At 43.5% G+C, this 17,990-nt stretch overlaps 1 protein-coding gene across 1 annotated transcript; it reads left to right on the forward strand.

Annotated features, from left to right (window-relative positions):
• Positions 1–376: 376 nt before the first annotated feature.
• Positions 377–13,004, forward strand: LOC134573293 (ficolin-1-B-like). Its single transcript, XM_063432952.1, has 9 exons — positions 377–587; positions 6,974–7,087; positions 7,233–7,286; positions 7,948–7,983; positions 8,638–8,673; positions 9,005–9,132; positions 9,753–9,882; positions 10,762–10,896; positions 12,453–13,004. The coding sequence occupies exons 1-9, from the start codon at positions 506–508 to the stop codon at positions 12,707–12,709; spliced, it is 972 nt and encodes a 323-aa protein (XP_063289022.1). The 5' UTR covers positions 377–505; the 3' UTR covers positions 12,710–13,004.
• The last annotated feature ends 4,986 nt before the right edge of the window (positions 13,005–17,990 follow it).

Here is a 17,990-nt window from a genome sequence, read left to right on the forward strand (position 1 = left end):
CGGCCCCACGGCCATCGCGGCCCACTGGGCATTTGCCCGGTATACCCGATGGCCAGTCCGGGCCTGCTGAACAGATACTCCCAAAAAGGTTTTTTAAATATATAACACCCCGTTTTAAGGTGATACTGAACATTTCTTAAAACTGTCTTCTCCATGTAATAATGCAAATCTAATCTTACAAGATATATTCAGAAGCAAATTAATTCCAAGTAATGGAAGCATTCAGAAAATATTGGTTAATTTATTATTTAAATTCCTGCTCTACAATGCCAGATCAGATGAATAAAAAGAAGGTGTGACTGTCAGTGGTTAGAAGAGGTTTGTCTGCAATCAACCCACCCCGTATGTTGAAATTCTCGTTGCTAAACACCAGAAATTCCGTTCCTGGCATACAGTCGTTGCTGCCTATTTAAGGATGAGGGGCTTGTTGTACTTTAGACGATACTCTCCATCTGTTCCAGAGATACCATAAAACTCTTCGACTCCAGCAGCTACAGGGAGTAAGATGAGGAATTGCGCATATTCCTCATTGAGCATTCTCGTATCGCTGGCCGCCATTCTGTGTTATGCTGAAGACACCTGTCCAGGTGAGCTATGAATGATCCCTCACTCTAATCATTGATTATCCTTCATAAAAAGTCAGTCGTTTGTCATGGGCCTTGTCCAGTAATGTATATCGACGTACATCTATACTATTTATGTTTTATTACTGGGAAGACCCAGTTGGTTGTCAGATCTCTCTTTGAATGGACAGATGGATGGACAGATGGATATTGTAAAAATCAGTAAAAGAAGTAATAGTTTTTATAGAATGAACATGTAAAATAAGAGATGAAAATTTGACCTTCTATTACCACTTTTATTGGACTAACAGAATTTTGGAAAGACAAGCTTTATCAAGTCTGAAGCTAAGAAAGTAAGAAATGCTTTAGACTTGACAAACAGAGGATCTATCCAAACCGTGCTGGAATTCTGATAGTCAAATAATTTATTGCAAGATACCAATTTTAACTGTAATTTACATCTGCATCACTGGACTCATACGACTAATATTTCAAATCCAAATATTGAACAAAATAAATGTATATCTAAATGGAATATACAGCCCTTCCATACAGCAAAACAACCTTCATAATGTAACGTAATGTCACTGTCACTGAACTTTATATTATAATGTTTCTAATCATGTAATCAATCAACGCCTAATTGGGGTGACTCGGGAACCATTTGGGAAGATGTTGTTGAATCTTGTTTGTATTTATCTCCAATTCAGTAAATATGTTTATTTTCATTTTCAATTTACTATTTGGGACTATCATTTTTATCCCATTCTAAATAAAATAACTTTTAGTTAACAAGTTTGCAGACAAAACCTTATGACATGAGAAATGAAGTTTTTAATACCCTGTAATAATTATTCCTATTATCAGTAATATTATCATTTTTATAGTGTCGGAAATGTCCACAGAGTTCTACGATTATTCTATGAGACGTAGACGAGTAGATCTACGACGTAAAGAAAGCCTTGCTCAAACGAGATGAAAATCTGAATGTGGTTAATAAGAAAAATAATGCTCCCTACAGTTGTTTTCTATGAGGTTTATTCACTTAACACAAAATTGTGCTGAATTAAAAACCAGATCGCAAATATAAAGGAAAACCAGCTGATTTGGCAATATTCTCCAACTGCACTATAGTCCCAGCTTGGCTACTGTAACCTAAAATGTGTCATTTGGTGTTTAATTCGTTACAATATGTTTTTCAGTGAACCAAAAAAAATAGATAGATGATAGATGGATAGATAGACAGATAGACAGACAGACAGACAGACAGATAGACAGACAGACAGATAGATAGATAGACAGACAGACAGACAGACAGATAGATAGATAGATACATACATAGATCAGGGATGTATTAGCCGCGAGGCAAACAAGGCATTTGCCTTGGGCGGCATTTTCCAGGGGGTGGCAAAAAAAGCCGCCCCCAAATGCCCAGGCAAATGTCCTGTTAGCCTTGGGGCTAACTGACATGCCTGGCGGGCGGCGCTGGCAAGGGAGCACTTTCCCCTGAGCGCTCTGCTCAGCTCCCTCGCGCGCCGCGCGCAGAGTGAGGCCGGGAGCCGGAATATGACGTCACCTTCCGGCTCCCGGCATCACTCTGCAGGCAGCGCGAGAGGGAGCTGAGCAGAGCGCTCAGGGGAGGGAGTGTGTATGTCTGTGTGTGTCTGTTAGTGTGTGTGTCTGTTAGTGTGTGTGTCTGATAGTGAGTGTGTGTCTGTTAGTGTGTGTGTCTGATAGTGAGTGTGTGTCTGTTAGTGAGTGTGTGTGTGTTAGTGTGTGTGTGTTTACAGACAAACACACACACTCACTCACTGACACACACAGACACACACACTAACATAGTGTGTGTGTGTGTGTGTGTGTGTTTGCATGTTAGTATGTGTGTTTGTCTGTTAGGGTGTGTGTGTGTGTGTGTGTGTGCTGGTCTGTTAGTGTGTGTCTGTGAGTGAGTGAGTGAGTGAGTGAGTGTGTGTATGTTAGTGTGAGTGTGTGTATGTTAGTTTGAGTGAGTGAGTGTGTGTATGTTAGTGTGTGTGTGCCTGTTAGTGAGTGAGTGTGTGTCTGTCAGTGTGTGTGTTTTTCTGTTAGTGTGTGTGTTTGTCTGTTAGTGTGTGTGTGTGTGTGTGTGTGTCTGTTAGTGAGTGAGTGAGTGTGTGTCTGTTAGTGAGAGTGTGTGTGTGTCTGTTAGTGTGTGTGTGTGTGTGTGTGTGTGTCAGTGAGTGAGTATGTGTCTGTTAGTGAGAATGTGTGTGTGTCTGTTAGTGTGAGTGTGTGTGTCTGTTAGTGTGTGTGTGTGTGTGTGTCAGTGTGTGTGTGTCTGTTAGTGAGTGTTTATGTTTGTTAGCAAGTGTATGTGTATCTGTCAGTGAATGTGTGTGTGTGTGTGTGTGTGTGTGTGTATTTAGAAGGCGGGGCAGGGGGGAAGGGTGGGGTGGCAGGGGCGGAGGGGGTGCCTGAGTTTTGTCCTGCCTAGGGTCCATGATACACAACTGACATAGATACATAGTTACATAGCTGAAAAGAGACTTGCGTCCATCAAGTTCAGCCTTCCTCACATTTGTTTTTTGCTGTTCATCCAAAAGAAAGCAAAAAAAAAAACAGTTTTAAGCACTTCCAATTTTGCAACAAACTAGGAAACAAAAATTCCTTCTTGACCCCAGAATGTCAGTCAGATTTATCCTTGGATCAAGCACATATTACCCTACATTGAAAGATTATATCCTTGAATATTCTGTTTTTGCAAGTATGCATCTAGTTGCTGTTTGAACATCTGTATGGACTCTGATAAAACCACTTCTTCAGGCAGAGAATTCCACATCCTTATTGTTCTTACAGTAAAAAAAAACCTTTCCTTTGCCTTAGATCATGGGTCGTCAACCTGGTCCCTACCGCCCACTAGTGGGCGTTTCAGGATTCCAGGTGGGCGGTAGGGATTTCCAGGTTGATAGTGCGGGCGGGTGCGAGCCGGCGGTACCTGTGCGACTGGGTACCGCTGTGACCATTTGTGGCTCCGGCGCCGCCTTCCAAAGTGTCCATCGGGTGGCCCATGCTGTCAGGGCCACCCGATGGATGCGGATTGTAAGGGGGCCCGGTCAGCGCTGGGCGCTTTAACAGCGTGACCGGGCCCCATGTGATGACATCACAGAGCTGGGAGGAAGTGATTCCCCGGTCATTCCTCCCAGCTAAAACTGAGAGCCGCGCGGGAGGAAGCAGAGGGAGTCAGAGTGGGAACTCTGACTCCCATCCACCTGAGCCACCACTGGACCCCAGGAAAAGTCACCCTCCTGCACCTTAAAGGTAGGAAACAGGAGGGTGACTTAAATATAATGTGTATGTTTGTTTGTGTCTGTGTGCGCGCCTGTCTGTGTGTGTGTGTGTGTGTGTGTGCGCGCGTGCGTGCATGTGTGCGCGCCTGTCTGTGCGTGTGTGTGCGCGCCTGTCTGTGTGTTTGTGTGTGTGTGCGCGTGTGCGCGCGCCTGTCTGTGTGTTTGTGTGTGCGTGTGTGTGCGCCTGTCTGTGTGTTTGTGTGTGCGTGTGTGCGCCTGTCTGTGTGTTTGTGTGTGCGTGTGTGCGTGTGTGTGCGCGTGTGTGCGCGCCTGTCTGTGTGTTTGTGTGTGCGTGTGTGTGCGCGCGCGCCTGTCTGTGTGTTTGTGTGTGTGTGCGTGTGTGTGCGCGCCTGTCTGTGTTTGTGTGTGCGTGTGTGTGCGCGCCTGTCTGTGTGTTTGTGTGTGCGTGTGTGTGCGCGCCTGTCTGTGTGTGTGTGTGCGTGTGTGTGCGTGTGTGTGCGTGTGTGTGCGTGTGTGCGCGCGCCTGTCTGTGTGTTTGTGAGTGCGTGTGTGTGCGTGTGTGTGCGCGTGTGTGTGCGCGCCTGTCTGTGTGTTTGTGTGTGTGCGCGCGTGTGTGTGCGTTTGTGCGTGCGTGTGTGTGCGCGTGTGTGTGCGTGTGTGCGCGCCTGTATGTGTGTTTGTGTGTGCGTGTGTGTGTGCGCGCGTGTGTGCGCGCCTGTCTGTGTGTTTGTGTGTGCGTGCGCGTGTGTGCGCGTGTGTGCGCGCCTGTCTGTGTGTTTGTTTGTGTGTGTGCGCGCGTGTGCGTGCACGTGTGTGTGCGCGCCTGTCTGTCTGTGTGCGTGTGTCTGTGTGTGTGTCTTGTGTGTGTGTGTGTGTGTGTGTCGTGTGTGTGTGTGTCGTGTGTGTGTGTGTCGTGTGTGTGTGTCTGGTGTGTGTGTGTGTGTGTGTCTGGTGTGTGTGTGTGTGTGTGTCTGGTGTGTGTGTGTGTGTGTGTCTGGTGTGTGTGTCTGGTGTGTCTGGTGTGTGTGTCTGGTGTGTCTGGTGTGTGTGTGTGTGTCTGGTGTGTGTGTGTGTGTGTCTGGTGTGTGTGTGTGTGTGTGTGTCTGGTGTGTGTGTGTGTCTGGTGTGTGTGTGTGTGTGTGTCTGGTGTGTGTGTGTGTCTGGTGTGTGTGTGTGTGTCTGGTGTGTGTGTGTGTGTGTGTCTGGTGTGTGTCTGGTGTGTGTGTCTGGTGTGTGTCTGGTGTGTGTGTGTCTGGTGTGTGTGTGTGTGTGTGTGTGTGTGTGTGTCTGGTGTGTGTGTGTGTGTCTGGTGTGTGTCTGTGTGTGTGTGTGTCTGGTGTGTGTGTGTGTCTGGTGTGTGTGTGTGTGTGTCTGGTGTGTGTGTGTGTCTGGTGTGTGTGTGTGTCTGGTGTGTGTGTCTGGTGTGTGTGTGTGTGTGGTGTGTGTGTGTGTGTGGTGTGTGTCTGGTGTGTGGTGTGTGTGGTGTGTGTCTGGTGTGTGTGTGTATCTGGTGTGTGTGTGTGTCTGGTGTGTGTGTGTCTGGTGTGTGTGTGTGTCTGGTGTGTGTGTGTGTGTGTCTGGTGTGTGTGTGTGTGTGTGTCTGGTGTGTGTGTGTGTGTGTGTGTCTGGTGTGTGGTGTGTGTGTGTGTGTGTGTGTGTCTGGTGTGTGTGTGTGTGTGTGTGTCTGGCGTGTGTGTGTGTGTGTGTGTCTGGCGTGTGTGTGTGTGTCTGGTGTGTGTGTGTGTGTCTGGTGTGTGTGTGTTTGTGTCTGGTGTGTGTGTGTGTGTGTGTCTGGTGTGTGTGTGTGTGTCTGGTGTGTGTGTGTGTGTGTGTGTCTGGTGTGTGTGTGTGTGTGTCTGGTGTGTGTGTGTGTGTCTGGTGTGTGTGTGTGTGTCTGGTGTGTGTGTGTGTCTGGTGTGTGTGTGTGTCTGGTGTGTGTGTGTGTGTCTGGTGTGTGTGTGTGTCTGGTGTGTGTGTGTGTCTGGTGTGTGTGTGTGTCTGGTGTGTGTGTGTGTCTGGTGTGTGTGTGTGTCTGGTGTGTGTGTGTGTCTGTGTGTGTGTGTGTGTCTGGTGTGTGTGTGTGTGCCTGTCTGTTATAGTGGACTATAGTAAGTGGGCTACCTAGCTCAGCCTTCCTACTGGGCATTGCTATAAGGAAGGTTAAAAAATAGAAAAAAGGGAAAAAAAAGGTGGGGAGGGGAATTGAGGAGGGAGAGGAGATGAGCTGATGCACAAATGAGAAATCAGAATATGCGCAAACAGAGAAGTCGTCTGAATATCACTGAAAGAGACCTTTGTTTGTTCCTTACGAAAATCGAACCAGATAGCAAATATTTAGTCTTGCAGCATCAACCTCAAGGATCTCATTAATCACTAGTAAAGGTAATTTCAATTTACTTTATTGTTTTCTCATTAAAATTTATAAAGTTAAAAACCTTATAAACCTGCATTAAGTAGAAATAAAAAGCTAAATGTACGTACATTTATTTTTTTTTAAAACCCCCTCCTTTCTAAAAAATATTCTGCATTTGCGCGAAAACTGGTGGGCGGTAAGGAATTTTTTTCAACCAAAAAGATGCATTAGTGGGCGGTAGGTAGAAAAAGGTTGACTACCACTGCCTTAGATGAAATCTTCCTTCTTCCAGTCTAAACGCATTACCTCATGTCCTATGTAAAGTCCGGTTTGTGAATAGATTTCCACACAATGGTTTGTATTGGCCGAGGATATATTTGTATAATGTTATCATATCCTCCCTCAGGCAACATTTTTCTAAACTAAAGAGGTTTAAATTTGTTAACCTTTCTTCATAGCTGATATGTTCCATTCCTTTTAATAATTTTGTAGCCCGCTCCTGCACTTTTTCTAGTGCCATAATATCCTTCTTTAGAACAGGTGCCCAAAATTGCACAGCATATTCAAAATGTGGTCTTACCAGTGATTTATAAAGAGACAAAATTATATTCTCGTCCCGAGAATGAATGCCCTTTTTCATGGCCTTAGCCACTGCTGTTTGACATTGCATATTGTTGCATAGTTTGTTGTGTATAACAATTCCCAAGTCCTAGATAGGTAGATAGATAGATAGAGATATATAGATATATATTTAATTACTTTCTGGGCAGATGTGAAGCTTATTGGCGTTGGCGAGTCGGACAAGCTGGCCATTTTGCGAGGATGTCCGGGAATTCCTGGAACACAAGGAATGCAGGGAGTGCAAGGACCAGCAGGACCTAAAGGTAATATCAGCTGTATCGACCCAGAGGTTATTAAACATTATGATGTCATTGCGCTTATTGTCACTTACAATCTATCCAGTTCTAGAATGCGAAATATTTCCAGACAAAATTTACCTTCCTAACCTCTACGGTGTCTAATCTTTAGGAGAAAAAGGCTCGTCTGGAACTCCCGGGAAGATAGGACCAACAGGGGTTAAAGGTAAACTAACTCTAAATAGCGATATATGGGGAGAATACTAAATTAGAATACAGAATATGGGATCAAATGTCATTTACATTGCAATGTACTTTCTACATAATTAAATATTAATAAATCACTAAATTAATAAAAAAAAAATCACTGTCATGTCATCCTGCAAAGTTATATATATATATTTGTGGTCGTGGCGCTAAGGCCGTATCATAGCCGATAGTACGTAGATATGTGTAAAATTAACATATTGCTACGTGAAAGTTGGTCATGGTGTGCCGAAATCGACGTTTCAGCAGGCCTGTAAAATAAAGAGGATCCATCAAAAAAGAATAAGATAGAAATTATGGAGAAAGAAAAAGATAGAGAATATGAGAATAAGGGGAGTGGAGGGAGGGGGAATCAGAATCGCCAATAAGGTAGCGGTATGGAGCAGTGAGAGGAGTTCGTTAAGGTAAACAAGCCCCTGCCAAAACTTCAGGCTTCACCTTTACATATGAAGCCAGCCGTGGGTGTGCCAGTCACAGAATGAGCAAGATACGTGGACCATGCACCCCAATCCGTGGTTAGGGAATCCGTGGTTAGGGAATCTCTACATCCCACATTGAAATGGGTGGAAAGGACTTACTGAGGGGCTTAATAATTATATAGATTGTATTCTCTTCCACAGGTGATAAAGGGGCCACAGGCGCACAAGGACAAAAAGGTAATAAATAGGTAAATTCAGGATAAACTCAGACTTGTGGGTAGAAATAGCAGATGGAAATCAAAAAGAATCACACAATTAACAAACAATACGGCTGGTAGAGATATGTATGTGTGAAAAATGTGTTCCTGTTCATTAAGTTTTAATTCATTCACTTTCGAATTTGGGATGGTCCGAAACTCAGAGATTAGCATTTTAATATGAAACAGTAAACATTAAGAACAAGTGCATTTCTTAATTTTGGTCTTTTTTGATGTTTAGTGGATAGCTCCCTAATTTTGTGCCCTATCCTTACGTGTGTTTGCCATAATTAAGGGTACCAAATTGGTAACTTATCTACTAACCGAGCAGATTGAAGAAAGAGGGCTTCTCCTATGATTAAAGAGGAACTGAAACAGTTATTGGTGAATCTAGAGGGATCCATTAAATATGCCAATTTTTTAGAAAAACATTTGGAATGTGGAATGTAATTGTATTAACTCCCAATGCTATTACAGAGCCGTGTCTAGTGATACAATATATAATGTCTCTATTTAAACATAATAAATAAATCCTTGATTTACAGAGTAACTTTCCAGAATGAATATATTACATGTTTTACAATATTTTATAAAATGCTTTATTTTTTATGTTTCTAAATATGTCTTTGTTCAGGTGACAAGGGAGATCCCGGGGTACCTGCCCCTGGAAGTAAGTATCACACCTTGTAAATGCATAGAAATCCATTTTATTATACAGTAAAACTGACTAGGAATTGGCCTCTTTAGGTTTAAGGTAATTATTTGTTCCATTATTTATAATCAGAGGTAGTTTATATTTTATACATATATGATTCAACACATGTAAGATTCAGTTGCCGCCTATTAAAAAAAGTGATTTCTGTTAAAGTCTGGCATTTTGTGTGTTTTAATAAGCAGCGATATTTAATCTCCCTTTTTGATTGGCTGCATTAAACTGAATCAGGAAGTCAAACAGCTAACCGTCCAATCAGCATGATCCTCTCTCATTCTCTATCCTCCAGCTGCCCAGAACTGTAAGGAGGTCTTGGACTATGGAGCTTCTCTGAGCGGTTGGTACACAGTATACACAAGCAATGGGCTTCCTCTCACTGTGTATTGTGACATGGAGACTGACGGAGGAGGATGGCTAGTAAGTATGGTCACTAAGGTTTACTTTCCTAGCAGACTACAGCTGAGGCAGACATTAGACAGGTTGGTAAAACAGGCAATAGAGGAGTGTTTCCAGGGCTGCTCTTAAATAGAAAAAATAGGCTCCACCAATAAGATTATTTTAACTTGCATTTCCACTTCTGTCCACAAGGGGTCTCTGCACTATTGTTCTATGTAACGTTGCCCCCATAACTCTGGATTCATGATTTTTTTTTTAATTGATAAGAAACGGGGATTAACTCGCCAGAGTTTATCCGTTAAGAGGAAACATGATAAGGAACATACAAGATTAGGATTGTTTTCATAAATGGTCACATATACATGGGACAGACCTCCAATACAGGAAGGATACATTAATGCAGAGATAATATATAAGAATATGGAAGGAGCAGGTTAGATTGGCTAATTGGCCACATTTGCTGGTAAAATAATTCTGTGTATTAGATCACTTTACATAACCTGCTCCCTGCGACCAATGATAAACTTAATTCCCCGATCACTGACCATCTATTAGAACAAGGTCACTCAAATAGAGAGCAGAATATTTACCATTGCTTGGAACCTATTGGGCTAACTACTAATCCCTTACTTTGTAATTAGGTTTTCCAGAGACGGATGGATGGGTCGGTGGATTTTTTCCGAGATTGGAATTCCTACAAGCGAGGGTTTGGCCACCAGGCCAGCGAGTTCTGGCTGGGGAACGATCATATTCACCAACTTACGTCCACAGGTAATATTCATGTTTCCTACTGCAAGACCCCACTGTGGTTCTGTGCACGGTCCCCACCTGTTCACTACCAAGTACTTTTTTTTCCTTAAAAAATATAGCATAACATGTATCAGAAACCTGAGATGAATAGTTAGCACACTGGCGTAGTTAGAATAATTAATTAAATAGTATGCGTTATTTCTCTCTATGGACAAACAGTGATAGGCTGTGAGCGTCAACTTACTCCATCAGCTTCTTAGCTGCAGCCCAGCTAAAGCTCCCTTGTGCTCCATGCTGATAGTTAGGAAGCTGGGAGACAGAGGGACTTGGTGTCAGTACCCCAAATTTGGGTTTAGACCATCCACAGGGCCCACCCTTGAGTCCACCCACAAGGATGCGTGAAGAGAGAGAGAGAGAGAGAGAGAGAGAGAGAGAAAGAGAGAGAGAGAGAGAGACTGTGTTTTTTTAAATATGATTTCATGAATTAACATTTGTTTTACTTTTTAAATTAACCCATGTGTAAAAGGGAACTCAGAGGCGATGGGATATTGATATCCAAAAAAATGTAATTAGGGATTTGTGACATTTTAAAATACCAGCTAATTTGCAGAATTGTTCCAAGGTGTTTTTTTTTAAACCTAAATATTCCAAATCAGCCTTTGATACCCAATTTCAATGTTTAGAAAATATCCATAAATCTAATTCCAGATTCCGTGTCACTTTCCTTCCTCCTCCTGGCAGACACCCAAACAGATACATAAACACAAACCTCGACCGTGTCCGTCAGTATGTGATAGTACATGGTGCTTTATTTCATGTTTATCTTCTATGGATTCTTTATAAACCATGTTGTTTTGCCCAGCGCTGCACGTAATAAATAATAATTCACTTTTCTGATAGGAACATACGACCTCCGCTTCGATCTCATGGATTTTGAAAACAACAGAACTTACGCCACATACAGCAACTTCAAAATCACAGGGGAGAATCTGAATTACACTCTGAGTTTGGGGTCATTCATTGGAGGGACCGCAGGTATGACAGACACAGGCTGACTGTGTATTGTGACCCTCCGTTGTCCAAATATTTAAAGAGACACTGTCGCCATTAGGGGATTTTGCCAAGTTCGCAATTTCCCCGATTGTGACATCTCCGCTGGGGGTCCGGTGGCTCTGGAGGTAGGTAAGTGTGAGCGTACGTACCTGAAACTCTCTCTCGTGGGTGCTGCCATCTTTCTTATACTGTTCTTCTTCATTTCCTGACTCTGTAGAATCAGGTGCCGACGTCACTGCTCTCACAGCACTGCGGCTAAGGAGGATCCTGCAAGACCTCGGGATCCTTCATTGACACAGTCAATTCCCTGCAGCCATCACTGGAGAGGCTGTCGGGATTGACTTTTAGACTCCGCTTTGAGCCTAAAAAAAAAAAAGTTAGATGTAGGAAATACACAGAGACCAAGAAGTCCTTATTTTGTCTCGGTATATCTCTTGACTGGATTGGAATTTTTAGTGAAATTCTAAAACAATCAAAATGAGTATTTCATAAAGATTATATCTTTATGAAATCCAATTTTTTTTATGGGGTGGTGACAGTGCCACTTTAAATGGTCTGTTGGATATTATTCCTGTAGTTCCCAAAATATCCTCTGGGTGTCAGAGAACACATTAGAAGTTTCTTTTCTATTCTTGCTATGGCTCTGATTTCATTGGGGAGTAATGCACTAAATAATGAGTTATACAGAATTGATAATGGATTTGCAATTTGTTTCACAAAAGTGTGAAATTGAAAGATTTTTAAGAATTTTGTAGCTGAAGTATACGTTCACATTGATTGTTATAAATTACCAGATTTATCCAATAAACCCCCCATGTCTAATACTCGAAATATTATTGGTTGCTCTCATAGGATAAGAAACTGGCAGTTTTATACCAGATATTTATATATATATATATCTCAAATACAGATATTAAATAAAGATATAATTAATAGTCACATCTAATTGTCCAGTAAACTCATGGTCATGTAAATATAATCAGTTTTTTTTTACAAGGAATTGTTGGTAACTGAGCACTAAAATTGATAGATGATGAAGATCCTCGGTTTAACGAGTTAGGCTTGCTCATGCTTCCCAGAGAGTAAAGATCTGTATTACTTGTTTCTTGGCCTGTGAAAACATTTAGAAATAGAGCAAAACTGATATATAAAAGTTTAGTGTGTAGAAAGTGAATTAATAATAATTAAACAATAGAAACTCAAAACACTTGTGTGGTGTTAACCTTACTCCCCTCACCAGAACAATCAACAGTATGTGTATAAGTGAAAACCACTATAAATAGTGAAGCGATGACAACGGGGTGTATCTTAACAAAATACGTTTAATTAGACAAACTATAGTGCAGATGGTTTAGTATTCACAAAATAACTAGAACATTTAGAAATACTTACACAAAGTAATATAGAATCCACAATATTTACGTTTGATTTAGAGGATCTCTGTTTATTTTAAGCATTTAAACACATGTCACTGGATAGTTTGTGTATTTAAGGGACTGCACTAGGTGTTTACACATCGTCTTCTCTTCCATTTACAGGTGACTCCTTCTATGGTCACAGAAACACACCGTTTTCTACCAAAGATAGAGATAATGACCGTCATAAAACGATTAGCTGTGCAAATAGTTACAAAGGTGCCTGGTGGTATACTGACTGTCATTATTCAAACCTGAATGGGCTGTATCTGCGGGGAACTCACAAAAGTGCGGCCAACGGGGTAAACTGGAAGACCGGCCGTGGTTACTATTATTCATATAAGATATCAGAGATGAAGATCCGACCTCAGTCTAACTAACTGCTCTCTGGTTGCCACTGTATACGTGGAGGAAACAATGTATTAGAATGGGCAAATAAAAATTCATATCAAATATTGACTGTAATCAGGCAGAAGGTCTGCGAATTCAACTGAAGATCAGTAATGTAAATGTTTGGTAATACAGTGTTTCTCCGTATCCTGATGTGTAATTTTTTTTAAATCCTTTCATTGGTTTGAAAATTATAGACATTATAAACGTTACAATTGTGAATAAAATCACATGCGGAAATGTGACAGATTGCACATCAATCAGAATAAAACAAGAAAAATAATATATTAATTGGGTATTATTGTCTACCTGCTCTCAGGTTATTATTAGGACATTCCGTAGAGCTTTACAATTATAGAAAGGGGATATCTGGAGGTGAAGAAACAATCTTATGACCTATTAGGATTTGAGGTAAGCAGACATATAATGTTAGGTGCAATGGTGGAACTACACGGGAGGGAGAGGTGGTGAGCGAGATACCACCAGATGGCGGCCTAGGATTGCTGCAGCCCTGGGAATTATTCCTATTATTGTTATTATTTTATACTTATCAAAACTCCCCCCCCCCCTCCAACAATTGCACCCTTACTATACAATAGCCATGCATCAATCCTGGATTCCCGCCAGGGCTGAGAGGCGGCCCCAGGGCCTGGGACGAGGCATTGACCCCACTATCGCCAACTCTATTGTGCCGCTGGTGGATCAGGAGTGAGGATCGGATCCCCAAATGTGAAATACACCATTTAAAGGATGCTGTTATTGCGCAAGGTGCAGTTCAAGGACTTAAAATAAATATTTCAAAGTTTTTTTAATATATTTGGTTGCACACCAACTTTTGGGTTTACTGTGTAATGTATATCTATGTGTCAGTGTGTATCTGTGTGTGTATGTGTACGTGTGTTTATCTCTGTGTCATTGTGCATGTGTGTGTGTATATGTATCTGTGTCAGTGTGTATGTGTATATGTGTACCAATGTGTGTATCTGTGTGTGCATGTGTATCTGTGTGTGTGTGTGTGTGTGTATGTATTTCTGTGTGTCAGTGTATGTATATCTTGTGGATGTGTATGTGTGTGTCAGTATGTATCTGCATTTGTATGTGTATCTCTGTGTCAGTGTGTATCTGTCTGTCTATGTATCTGGTTGTCACTATGTATCTGTGTGTCTGTATGTATCTGGGTCTCAGTGGGTATCTGTGTTTGTGTGTATGTGTATCTTGGTGACAGTGTCTGTGTGTGTGTCCCCCACTGTGTATGTCTGTGTGTCAAGGTGTGTGCATATGTGTCTTTCTATGTGTATGTATGTGTCAGTGTGTATATCAATGTATGTATTTGTCAGTGTGTTTATATGTGTGTATCTGTGTGTTAATGAGAATGTATGTATGAATGTATGTGGTAGTGTATGTGCAATCAAATACCAACATGCAAACACACATCTGCAATCATACACAAACATTACATAAAAATACACTCCTGCATTCAAACTCCAAAATGATATCCAAACACACCCCTTCATTCAAACACCACTACTACACAGAAATGTACATCCACATTTAAAAGACAAGACTACATCCATCACACCACAACACTCATATATTACACACAAGTATACCATTGCATTTCAATGACAACAGTATGTGGAAATACAACCCTACTTGCAGACTAACACACGCTATACAAAAACACCCTTAAATTCTAACAGACACACTGCTCACAAATACAACCCTGCAAGGATGGGCAAATGGTAGATCCCCAGCTAGCATAGAATTGTACAATTGATGGGAATCTATATTTTGGCCACACTTGCGCTAGAGGGGGGCCCAAAACTATTTCTTGCACCGGGGCCCACTCTACATTAGTTCCTCCACTGGTTGGGTGACCTTCCCAGTGAGGTTGTCCGAACGAAAATTGAACCTGGGTGTCCCAATTTTAAGGTAGAGATATCACTACAACTCTAGCCAGGATCTAAAAACTCACCTTGTTCCTGGCATCAAGATTTTCACGGATATTCCACTGTTGGTTCCCTATTAGGATCACCTCAATGCTCATGATTGACTCCAAAAGATTAGAGTTCTCTTTTGTCTATTTAATAGCTGCCAACATTAGGTTGAAGATGGTCATGACTGACTACCCTTGAAGAAGGATAAGCAAGACTGCCCATACGAAGAACGCTACTCAAGCTTATGTGTACAGGCTGAAACACAGGAGGAAGTTGTGCCTAGTGCGGCTGCACTGTTTAAACTTTTTATAATAAAACTTGATATAAATATATAAGGAAAGCTCATAGGAACACTGACCCATCTCAGGAAAATATTACTTATATAATTTGTTTTTATATTCCCCTTGGCATGACAACATCTGACCATATACCAGTCATTGTATGTGGATCATAGCTGGGTATCACTATGTATTTTACTGGCATACAATGGGTGCAGAAAGATACACACATTGTTTATTATATTATATTGTGTGTGTGTGTGTGTGTGTGTGTGTGTGTGTGTGTGTGTTTGTCTGTCTGTCTGTTTTTTTAGATTAATATGTATACATGTGTGAGTTAATTTATGTCATAACCCTTTTCTCAATATTTGGTAATATTTTCTACAATAATGTTTGCTTTTCCAAATCCACATAAACATGGAATCAAATTTTGTCAAATATTTTTTTCCAAACTCCAGAAAAAGTATCTGATTATCTCTGCAGCAGTTATTACAAAAAAACTTTGCAACGTTGTTACCAAATATTGCATCCATGAGCACTTCCTGCACTGTTCCCACACAAATCCGCTGTAACTGCTCATTAAACCAACAGACTATTGTGATCAGGGCCGTTTGAAGGAATTTGGGGGCCCCAAGCAAAACGGACATGGAGGCCCCCCCAAACTCCAACCCCCCCCCACCCCCCACATGCACGCTCAAGGTCTGGGCCCCCCGGCGCCCCCCCCTCTCTCCCTCCCCCCCCTGAGTCCGCCCACAGGGATGCAGTGTCTGCAGGGCCGGTGCAAGGATTTTTGCCGCCCTAGGCAAAAGTAAAGTTTGCCGCCCCCCATCTGACATCACAGTGCCCCACCCATATGATCTGCCATGTTAACTAACACAGTGCTGCAGTGCCGCCGTGTTTACAATAAAAGGCCTGCAGGGACAGGCTATAGACACCAGAACCACTACATTAAGCTACAGTGGTTCAGGGGACTATAGTGTTTATTTAATGTGTGGTTAATTTGAGATTAGTGCCACGAATAATATGCTAGATTGCCTACTTACAACCAGATGAGGATGATGATGGGCTTCAGCTGCCGTCTGGCTCCACTGGTCTGGTGTAGAACAGGCTCTCTGGAGGTGGTTTGTAACTGTGGTCACAAAAATCAATGTTCTGGGAGAACGGGAAGCAGCTCCATTTTTTGAGGGCCATTTACACAGTTTAAGGTCTGGGTCCCAGGGTCCACCTTCATGTTCCACCAATGAGTTTGTTCACAGGGTTGTGTGTGTGTGTGGGGGGGGGGGGGATGTCCTGATGTGTGTAAGGAATGCATTGTGTGAATCTGTGTTTGTATGTGTAAGGGCTGCAAGGTGAGTTTGTGTATGTATGGGATGCAGTGTGTGTGTCTGTAAGGCAGTGTTTCCCAGCCCAGTCCTCAAGGCACACCTACCAGTCCAGGATTTAAGGATTACCCAGTTTTGTCTAAGGTGTTTTTAGAAAAAAAAGAAAAAACACCTTAGACACAACTGGGTCACCCCTAAATCCTGGACTGGTAGGTGTGCCTTGAGGACTGGGTTGGGAAACACTGCTGTAAGGGATGCACTGAGTGTGTGGAAGGGGTGCATTGTGTGTTGCTGTGTGTAAGGGATGCATTGCTTGTGTATGTGTGTAATGCATTGTGTGTTTTTCTGTGTGCAAGGGGTGCATTGTGTGTGTGATGGATGTCAATCTCTCCCCCTACCCCCGTCAATTTCCTTCTTCTCCCCCCCCCCCCTCTCATTGCCTTCTCCCCCCCTCCAATTTCCTTCTTCTCCCCCTCCCTCTCATTTCCTTCCTCCCCCCTCCAATTTCCTTCCTCCCCCTCCAATTTCTTTCCTCTCCCCCCTCCAATTTCCTTCCTCCCTCCCCCTCAAATTTCCTTCCTCTCCCCCTCCCTCAAATTTCCTTCCTCTCCCCCCCAAATTTCCTCCCTCCCTCTCCCCCCACTCCCTCAAATTTCCTCCCTCCCTCTCCCCCCACTCCCTCAAATTTCCTCCCTCCCTCTCCCCCCCACCCACTCAAATTTTCTCCCTCTCCCCCCACTCAAATTTACTCCCTCCCCCCCACTCAAATTTTCTTCCTCCCCCCACTCAAATTTTCTCCCTCCCCCCACTCGAATTTCCTCCCTCTCCCCCTCCCTCAAATTTCCTTCCTCTCCCCCCCAAATTTCCTCCCTCCCTCTCCCCCCCATTCCCTCAAATTTCCTCCCTCCCTCTCCCCCACTCCCTCAAATTTCCTCCCTCTCCAACCCACTCCCTCAAATTTTCTCCCTCTCCCCCACTCAAATTTTCTCCCTCCCCCCACTCAAATTTTCTCCCTCCCCCCCACTCAAATTTTCTCCCTCTCCCCCTCCCTCAAATTTCCTTCCTCTCCCCCCCAAATTTCCTCCCTCCCTCTCCCCCCACTCCCTCAAATTTCCTCCCTCCTCTCCCCCCCACTCCCTCAAATTTCCTCCCTCCCTCTCCCCCCCACTCCCTCAAATTTCCTCCCTCTCTCTCCCCCCCACCCACTCAAATTTTCTCCCTCCCCCCCACTCAAATTTTCTCCCTCCCCCCCACTCAAATTTTCTCCCTCCCCCCCACTCAAATTTTCTCCCTCCCCCCCACACTCAAATTTTCTCCCTCCCCCCCACTCAAAATTTTCTCCCTCCCCCCAAATGTCCTCCCTCTCCCCCCAAATGTCCTCCCTCCCTCTCCCCCACCCCCACTCACTGAAATGTCCTCCCTGAGTCCCTGACACCCGGAGGGCGCGCGAGGGAGCACTCTCCCTGGCTGAGTGCTTCCTCTTCAGCTCCCTCGCGCGCCGCGTACTGATGCCGGAGCCGGAAGATGACGTAATCTTCCGGCTCCGGCATCAGTACGGTGCGCGAGGGAGCTGAAGAGGAAGCACTCAGCCAGGGAGAGTGCTCCCTCGCGCGCCCGCCGGGTGTCAGCAGGGCCAGCCTCTGGGGGGCCCTGAGGTGACCGGCTGCTGGGCCCCCCAGGAGAAGAGGCCGGCCCAGTGGGTACATACCGGGCCCCCTGCGACACGGTATGTAC

Source organism: Pelobates fuscus, chromosome 9, assembly GCF_036172605.1.
Source record: "Pelobates fuscus isolate aPelFus1 chromosome 9, aPelFus1.pri, whole genome shotgun sequence".
NCBI classification, from domain to species: domain Eukaryota; kingdom Metazoa; phylum Chordata; class Amphibia; order Anura; family Pelobatidae; genus Pelobates; species Pelobates fuscus.